Genomic DNA, 10258 nt, shown 5'->3' on the forward strand with positions numbered 1-10258 from the left:
AATTACTTTATTCATTCACACGTTCTGCATTGCAAGAAGTCTTGTTAGAGTTGAGAGGATGTGTTGTAAAGGACAGGGCAAAGGAAGAGGAAAAACCTTTGATTTTAGGCTTCTCAACAGGTGGTTTCATATTTTTCCAACTAACACTTGGAGCTGTATTGTAATGTTTCACACTCCTGCGCATGGGGCAGCACCACGGTAGAAATCAACGTGCTAAATAAAGAAAATGTGCTCCTGCGGGACACTGAAGGGCAGTAGGTGAACACCGACCATCCTTTTGGAGGGAGGTCTATGTCAGCTTGGCCGTTTATGAATCATGTGGCCCTAGCACACATGGTTGGCTTCACTACCTTTAGTGAACACGTGGAGAAACCCTGACCTCACAGGAGACAGGAAATGCAAACTGCAAGAGTGGCACACCTATCCGTGTCACCACTCTACATAACCCAGGTTCAGAAAATGACAGCCTGCATCCCCAGAGTTCTGGCACCCTGGCTGCATGAGCACTGCTGAGGCTTTGTTGGAGGGCCTAGTGACATGCTCTGATTCAAGGAGGAGACAGTGGCTAGTTCTGAAACCTACACAACTCACAGAATTAACCATTTTGACCTCAGTATTCTTTAGCCTATGGATGTGTCCGGAGGTTGTACCTTGTGTTTCTCATCACCAGAGAAAGGCCTGTGCATCAGTCTGGCTGGGGGAGCACAGTTCACTGCTAAGTGCAACTCCCACTACGTGCCCTGTGCATTGAGGTAGCTCTCAAAAGCACATGGGATACCCATTCTGAGAAGGAGACATACAAACTGCATTCCTTTTTAAACAAAGAAAGGTGACATACTTGCAGGGCAGAATCCGGACAACATCATTCTGCTTATAGCTCTCTATGCAGACGGCACAATGATCAAAGTCTGGCTCTGTTTCCTGAAACAAAAAGCACAGGAACCAAATCACAGGCCAAAGTCAGAAGTGCCTGAACGGAGGGCAAACAATCCAGGTCAGAAGAGTCCGGTGGCAACTACAGGAAACAAGTGACTCTAATGTGAAAAGTTATGAAAAAAATTTAGTGCTTCCATTTGCTTAACTACACCAACCCAAATTATATCTAAGCTCGTCTATTTTGTTTTTAAACTATATTGTAGTAATTAATACTAATTCTGTTTGTGAAACGTCTTAGAAATCAGAATCGTAATTTTTTTCCAAGATTCAAACCAGCTGTCATCTGGCCCATGTGCGTATCCTCTCCCCACTCTTGCGGCATGGCTACTCTGGTCTTGTGGGTGTCCCTGCACACCTGCTGCAATCTGGGCACTCCCCAGGAGGTGCATCTGACCACATGGCTAGGTGCAGGGAATAAAGAAGCTGAGCCCCAGAAAATGGCCGCCTAGAGTCTCGCCCCAAGGATGGTTGCAGATTTGGGGCAGAGAACTCCTGGGCTCACCTTGGAGCTGGGTCTTTACCGAGAGTCAGGGGGAGTTAGCCAGGCATCTGGTCATCCAAGGTAACTGACTTCCTTCCTCCTCTGGGCTGGGGGTGAGTTCCCCTGAACTGTCATAAAATAGAGCATCTCCAGGCACCTAAGCCAGGAAAGGTGACACTATTTGCCATGTCACTGTCATTTGACTTCAGTGGGACAACTCCTGGCAGGTCTAGGAGGTACACACTAAGAAGAGGTGTTAGCTTTAATACAGAAAGATTGTTCTGTGCTAGCCCAAGGGACAAAGTAGGATTGGTAGGTTAGACCAGCTCCAGGGAACTGCAAATTAACGTGGCAGCTGAGGGCCACCACGCCGAGTGTGCGTCACACGGGTGACCACTCTTTAGGTTACAGTGCAGCTGTTGTGATGCTGCTTACATTTTCTGCGTTTTCACTTTTTTCTTTCCGTAGCGTACAGTGAAGTTACTGGCCATGTCTCCACGTTTGAGCTGTATCATGGAGAACCAGATGTGTGGTGTCAAGGCAGCTGGGGTGAAGATGAGTCAAGTGAAGAATGTGGTAAAACTGAGGATGAAGAACCATCTGAAATGAACCCCCAGATCTTTTTGTTAAAACATTAGAATTGGGTGTGTGCAGGAGAGAGTTCTGGTGTTATGTTTCTAGAAATGAAGATTTTTCTTTCTGGATAACCTTGACTGTGCAGAATGTGGGGTCTAACATTACGTTGCTGTTTTGTCCTTACAGAGCGGAAGCAGGGCTCTAGCATAACTTGAGATCTGACTGCGGAACTGTGGTGATGGGTCTCAGCCACGATCTCTGTCACTGCCTCTCTGACCGGTTCCCCTCGCCATCAGGCCCAATCCTGTGCTCTTTCAGCAAACCGCTCAGCCTCCTATACAGACAGGGCCTTGTAAACTGACATTCCCTCGAAATGTGGGTCTCCAGTTTCCCATTTTACTAGAATAAGAAATAAGACACAAAGGAGACGTGGTAAAGTCTCAGGAAGCTTAGCAAGATAACACATACACCCGGCTACTTTTGTGTACAAACTGCCCCATTAGAGTTCTTCCCAAAAGGATGCTACGTTTGGGCAGAAGAAAACTGTTGAACACCACAGCTAAGATAATGGTGAGTCATCCAGTGACGCTATTAATGGCAAGAGCGGTTACAGTCCAGGACAGCAGAGAACTGTACGAGGGCCTCCGAACAGCAGGCATACTAAGAACAAGATTTCAATGAGAGGCTAGTTTGAAATAAAGCATCAGAGGGTATACTTGGAGAAAAATAATAATATAACAAATGACACCCCAATGATTAGGGTATATTCTCGCCCATCAAATCAAAAGCATAACCACTTTATTATTTTTATAGTGTTAAAGTTATTTCATTACTGTACCTTGTCACCCTTCTTCACTGTTCTGGTTGTCAACTTGCTGATGGCTTTCTTGGCTGCATCTCCAAGACGACGCTATGAAAAGTGCAAAGAAAAACAGATATGAAGTGCGATATTGCTGAATAATATTCTTTATTTTAAAATATATAAATGTATGTCCCTAACACCCTACACATCACTCTCCATGTCAATGCACATGAGGGCTCTAAAAAAAGCAAATGAAAAATCAGAAAAACTGTCAGCTTTCTCCTAGATTTGGTATATTGGTTGAATAATTAAAAGTGAATAGTTTAAAGGCCAGGTATCATAACCACTACTGCATTTTGATTTTAACAAGCACTTGAAATATTATAGAATTGTCAGAATCCACTTCTTGTACATGTCAGATTTACCACCACAGCTCTAATTGCTGTCCTATTCTGCTCCGAGGACCCTCGCTATTTGACGTCTGAGCTCTGTCTTAGTAAAGGATACCTCCTTTGGCCCTCGAAAGAGTTCATTGCATTGCCCAGTGTGGGAGGAGGGATGTGGTCACAAGCTCTACATTATCTCTGCCACTTCAGTGCTGTGTGATCTTAGGAAGGTGTATTTACCTTCCTTCCTAGGGCTGAGTTCTTCTCATTTATTTGAGAGGGTTGGGTCAGAGACTAAGGCTAGATTTACCTAATGCTTTGCTAGACATTGCTAGCACTGCCAGACACCAAGGACCCAAAGATGAAAAGATAGTGTACTTCTAATTTTGAAAAGCCAACTGAACTGGGGACGGCCTGGTAAGCACATTTTACCTGACTGCTATACAACAGAGTGTGCCCAGGTGGCATGGCACAGGCCAGAGGAGCAACGTCAGGGAGGTCTCTGAGGACATGATGCCTGAGCTAAGGCTTGGAAAACAGAGCAGGAAGGAGTGAGATAAGGCAAAGTGCTGGGGTATGAAGGGGGATTCTGGACAAAGAACAGTCTAGTAAAGACAAACAGGTGTAAAGTGCAGGTATGTGAAGAAAATTATAGTTCGATATAACTATGGTGGGCGTACATTTTATTGTTAGAATTAGAGTGCTTTGAGAATCAGAAGGCTCTATTAATTATTACACTGAGATGATAGGTGCACACAGGCACACGGGGACAGATGGCCACTCTACACACAAGATCCCACACAGTGAGAGCCAGGTGCTGAGGCTGCAGGAGTATGTATGGTGGGGGCTAAAAGAAGGGAGACCTTGGATTCTAACCTGAGGAAAAAACAATCATAAAAACAGAAATTTTAGGGAGAATTAAAAAACTGCACACAGAATTTATGTATCCATCACCTAGCTTCAATTATCAATATTTTCCCTGTATTTTTCATGTTGCCCTCTTTAACATGCTAGAGGATTTCAAAGCACATTACAAACATTGTATAATTTTACCCATAAAGTCTTCACTATGTCTTTCTAACAGACATGTGCCTTCGTTTGTGCCTTATCTAACAAAATTAACAATAATTAATCACATTATCAAATACTCAGATTATACAGTTTCCTGCTGTCTCAAGAATGTCTTTTTATAGTTGGCTTGTCCGACTCAGGATACAAAGTCCAAACACTACATTTGGTTGCTATGCCTCTCAAGTCTCTTTTAATCTGAGTCCCCTCTATCATATATATGTGGAGGGGCCTCCAGATGTGTTTTCATATGTAGATAGATGTAAACAAACATCAGCCATATGGAAGTATAATTCGACTTTCTGACATCACCATCGCTATCAAAACAGTGTATCTGTCACCCTGTCAACCCTTCTGTGCCTCTCCCTACTCCCTCCTATCCATCATCCTTCCACACCATCCCCCCATGACTTACTTTCTGCTACTACAGTTTGTAAACGGAATAATAGTTTGTACTACTTTGTGTATGCTTTCTTTCACTCAGCATAGTTATTCTGAGATTAATCCATATTGTTCCATGTATCAACAGTACATTTCTTTCTTGTACTATATAGCATCCTACTGTGTAGATATACCACAATTTATCTTTTTACTTTCATGGGACATTAATATTTTTTTTCAGCTTTGGACTGCAATGGATAGAGTTGAATACATCTTTACTTGCATAAGTCTTTGTAAGGACACAAGCTTTCTTTCCTCTGGGGTAAATACCTACAAAGTAGGGAAGACTGGCTGACATGGCAGGGATGTTTGACTTTCTAAGATACTGCTGAAGTGTTTTCCAAAGTGAGTAAACCGTTTTATGTTTCCACTGGCAGTGTATGAAAATCCTAGTTCCTCCACAACCTCACCAACATTTAGTATGACTGACCTTTTTCATTTGAGTAACTACTGTAGTAGGTGTGCTGTGATATCTCATTGTGGCTTTAATTTGCATTTCTTTAATGAGTAAATATGTTGAACATCTTTTTATGTACATCTGCATATCTTCTCTGGTGAAGTGCCTGTTCAAAGCTTTTGCCCAGTTTCCTACTGAGTTGTTTTCTTATTGATTTGAGCATATTTTACGGATTCTTGATAAAATTCCTTTTGCATGTATTTTTTTCACTCTGTGGCAGAAGTTTTTAGTTTTGATGATTTATCAATTTTTCATTTGTGGATTGTGCTCTGGTATCCTATCTAAGTAATCTTAGCATATCCCAAGGTGACAAGATTCTCCCCTATTTTCTCTTTTAAAAGTTTTATCATTTGAGGTTGTATATGTAGGCCAGACCCATTTTGAGTAAGTTTTGTAAATGGCGCAAAGTTTTAATTGTGTGTATGTGTGTTTTTACGTCATATGATATACAATTGTTCCAGCACCATCTGTTGAAAAGGCTGGCCTTTTCTCATTGCATTGCTTTTTACACTTGGCAAAAATCAGTTACCCATAAATGTGTGGGTTTATGTCTGAACACTATTTTATACCATATATCTATTTGCCTGCCATTACGCAAGCATCACATTGTCACGATTTCTGCAGCTTTGTAACAAATCTGAAATCTAGTAGTTAGCCCTCCAAATTCTCATAAGAATTTTAGGTTCAGCTTGTCACTTTCTATTTAAAAAGCCATCTGGGATTTACACTGGGATTGCACTGAATGTATAGATCAACTTGGGGAGAACTGACATCTTAATACTGAAGCCTTTCCCTAGACACTGTGTATCTCTCCATCTATTCAGTTCTTGTTTAATTTCTCAGCAATATGTTATATTTTTCACTGCACAGGTCTTGTACATCTTTGGTCAGATCTCTAATAACTTCTTATTTATGCAATTTCCTTTTTTACGCTAGCAAAAATGGTATTTTTTAAAACAGGATTTCAATTCCCATTCACTGCTTATATAGAAATAAAACTGATTTTTGTATATGATTGTGTATCTCCCAATCTTGCTAAACCCATTTGTTAGTTCCGGCAGCTTTTTAAAAGACTCCATCAAGTTGGAGAAACATGGCGGAGTGAGAGACATCCCCAGATCTCTCTCCTTGAAACAACAATAAGCTGAACATATAAACTCAACAAAAAACACCCAAACTGCACACCAGCACACTGAAGAGTGGAATCTGCACATAAGAGCTACCACAGGTCAGAACCCCGGGTGTCGGGTAGTGGACTGGGAGAAATAAAGAAGCTGCCTCTTGCAGCTGCAGCTGCCAGAGCTCCCTGTAGGAGGAGGGAAAAGGAAGAAGGTGCAGCAAGTTCCCTGAATATACCTGCCTGGGAGAGTTGTGAGTTCCACACAGCTGGTGGCAGGGCCCTGTCATCAGGGCAGAAAGCAGAGAAGCTGGACGGCAGAGAAACAATTGTTGATTTTTACCAGCCATGGTTTCAAAACCGAGACTGAGCTGCGGATCCCAATCTCCAACCCAGAGTGCCCCTCCCCACCATACCCTCCGAAAGCGAACACGGCAGAATCTAAGCAAACCCTACTGAAACTGCTGTTAACACTGACAGGGACTGAAACTGAGGGGAGTGAGCATGATTAAATATCTGTAAGAAAATAAAAAGGCATTATTAAGGCTTTAATATAAAGCAGGGATCTAAGAGGCTTAGACGCCACCTACTGGAAACCAAAAGAAAAGCGCCTTCTTTGCAGAAGGCTAAAGAGAGAACTTTTTATAATAAATCTTTCTGGAAAAATAGCAAAGACAACACCGAGCTACCAGAAAGCAAAAGATAAAATGACTATAAGAAGACCTCATATTTCAATAATCACCTTAAATGTAAATGGACTGAACTCACCAATAAAAAGGCACAGAGTTGCAGAATGAATCAAAAAACAAAACTCAACTATATGCTGACTCCAGGAGACTCATCTCAGCTCAAATATAGACTCATCTCAGCTCAAATATAGACTCAAAGTGAAAGGGTGGGAAATGATATTTCAAGGAAATGGCATTCAGAGAAAAGTGAGAGTAGCGGTACTAATACCAGATGAAATAGACTTCCAAATAAAAAAGGTAAAGAAAGATACTGAGGGACACTTCATAATGATAAAGGGAATCATGCACCAAGAAGGCACAACACTTATTAATATCTATGCTCTCAATTAGGGAGCCCCAAAATATGTAAAGCAATTATTAACAGAACTAAAGGGAGAAACATACCAAAACACTATTGTAGTAGGGGACCTAAATACCTTACCGTTGGATATGGACAGTTCATCCAAACAGCAAATCAATAAGGAAATAACATCCTTAAATGACTCATTAGACCAACTGGACATAATTGACATTTACAGAGCCTTCTATCCCAAAACAGCTGCTTATACATTCTTCTCTAGTGCACATGGAACATTTTCAAGAATAGACCACATACTGGGACACAGAGATAGCTTCAACAAATATAAGAGGGTTGAAATCATACCAACCATATTCTCTGATCATAATGCTTTAAACTAGAAATCCACTGCAAAAAGGAATCAAGAAGAACCACAAATACATGGAGATTAAACAACATGCTACTGAAGAACAACTGGGTCAGAGAAGAAATAAAAAGAGAGATCGAGAAATAGAAACAAATGATAATTATAGTACAACATATCAAAACTTTTGAGACATGGCAAAAGTGGTAATAAGAGGAAGTTCATATCTTTACAGGCCGACCTCCCGAAACAAGAATGAGCCGAAATAAACAACCTAACGCTTCATCTTAAAAACCTACAAAAGGAAGAACAAATGAAGCCTAAAGTTACCAGAAGGAAAGAAATAATCAAAATTAGAGCAGAAATGAATGAAACTGAAAACAAAACAAAACAAAAAAATAGAAAAAATAAATGCAACACAGAGCTGGTTCTTTGAGAAGGTTAATAAAATTGACAAACCCTTAGCTAGACTCACTAAAGAAAAAAGAGAAAGGACATAAAGAAACAAAATCAGGGATGAAAGAGGAGAAACTGACTGACATCACAGAAATACAAAGAATCATATAAAGATACTATGAAAAAGCATATAACACTAAATTTAATAACCTAGAAGAAATGGACCAGTACTTAGTAAAATACAATCTTCCTAGACTGAACCAAGAAGAACTGGAAAATCTAAATAGATTAATTAGCAGCAGGGAAATTGAAACAATCATCAAAAATCTACCAAAAAGTAAAAGTCCAGGACTAGATGGCTTCACCAGTGAATTCTACCAAACATTCAAAGAAGATAGATATAATACCCATTTCTCCTCAAACTCTTCCAAAAAAATCGAAGAGGAGGCAATACTTCCCAACTCATTTTATGAGGCCAATATTAGCCTGATACCAAAACCTGGTAAAGGTAACACAAAAAGAGAAAACTACAGACCGATATCTCTCATGAACACAGATGCAAAAATCCTAAATAAGATACTAGGGAACCGAATACAGCAACATAGTAAAAAGATTATATACCATGATCAAGTAGGCTTCATCCCAGAGGCACAGGGACGGTTCAACATACGCAAATCAATTAACATGATATGCTGCATAAATTAAAAAATAAGAATCATATGATCATATCAATAGATGCTGAAAAAGCCTTCGACAAGATACAGCATCCATTTATGATCAAAACACTTAATGAAATCGGTACAGAAGGAAAGTACCTTAACATAATAAAGGCCATATATGACAAACCCTCAGCCAACGTTACACTTAATGGTGAAAAACTAAAAACCTTCCCTTTAAGATCAGGAACTATCGCTACTGTTATTCAATATAACATTGGAGGTCCTAGCAAGTGCAATCAGACAAGACAAAGATATAAAAGGCATCCAAATAGGAAAGAAAGAAGTCAAACTGTCACTATTTGCAGATGACATGATTCTCTATACAGAAAACCCTAAAGATTCCATAAGAACACTAATAGAAACAATATGCAAATACAGTAAAGTTTCTGGATACAAAAATCAACGTTCAAAAATCCACAGCATTCCTATAATGTAATAATGAGGTGTCAGAAAAAGAATTCCTTTTGCAATTGCAACAAAAAGAATAAAATACCTAGGAATAAATTTAACAAAACATGTGAAGGGCCTATGTAATTAAAACTACAAGACCCTATTAAAAGAAATCGAAGGAGATACAAAGAAATGGAAAGATATTCTGTTCTTGGATTGGAAGAATCAACATAGTTAAAATGACCATATTACCTAAAGCATTATAGAGATTTAATGCAATCCCCGTCAAAATCCCATTGGCATTTTTTAAAGAAATAGAACAAAAAATCATCAGCTTTGCATAGAAGCACAAAAGACCCTGAATTGCCAAAGCCATCCTGAGAAAAAAGAACAAGACTGGAGGCACCTGAATATAAAACCAGAAACAACAAATGCATAGAAGAAAACATAGGAACTAAACTCGAGGACCTTGGACTTAAAGATTTTATGAATTTGACCTCAAAAACAAGGGAAGTAAAAGCTAAAATAAATGAATGGGACTATATCAAACTAAAAAGCTTCTGCTCAGCTAAATAAATCATCAACAAGGCAAAGAGACAACCATCTGAATGGAAAATATATTTGCAAGCAACGCCTCCGATCAGGGGCTAATATCCAAAATATACAAAGAACTCATACAACTCAATAACAACAACAAAAAACAAATGATCCAATCAAAAAATGGGCAGAGGACCTGAATAGACACTTCTCCCTAGAGGACATACAAATGGTCAACAAATATTTGAAAAGATGCTCAACATTGCTAGCTATTAGGGAAATGCAAATCAAAGCCACAATGAGATACCATCTCACATCTGTTAGAATAGCTATAATCAACAGGACAAGTAATAATAAATGTTGGAGGATGCGGAAAAAAAGGAACCCTCAAACACCGCTGGTCGGACTGCAAACTGGTACAGCCACCATGGAAAACAGTATAGAGGTTCCTCAAAAAAACTAAGAATTGATCTACCATATGATCCAGCAATCCCTCTACTGGATATTTACCCCAAAGACTCAAAAACCCATATCAGAAAAGATATTTGCACACTGATGTTCA

At 39.7% G+C, this 10258-nt stretch overlaps 1 protein-coding gene across 1 annotated transcript in view; it reads right to left on the reverse strand.

The window, feature by feature from the left end:
* The window catches only part of RNF130 (ring finger protein 130), a 95429-nt gene that overhangs the window by 22100 nt on the left and 63071 nt on the right, over window positions 1-10258 (reverse strand). The window contains exons 4-5 of the mRNA XM_011371982.1: window positions 2832-2903; window positions 839-921 (exon numbers count right to left, since the gene is read on the reverse strand). Of these exons, the coding sequence (XP_011370284.1) occupies window positions 839-921; window positions 2832-2903 (155 nt within the window). The remainder of the gene's footprint in view (window positions 1-838; window positions 922-2831; window positions 2904-10258) is intronic.

Source organism: Pteropus vampyrus, unplaced genomic scaffold (genome assembly GCF_000151845.1).
Source record: "Pteropus vampyrus isolate Shadow unplaced genomic scaffold, Pvam_2.0 Scaffold197, whole genome shotgun sequence".
Taxonomy (NCBI): Eukaryota; Metazoa; Chordata; class Mammalia; order Chiroptera; family Pteropodidae; genus Pteropus; species Pteropus vampyrus.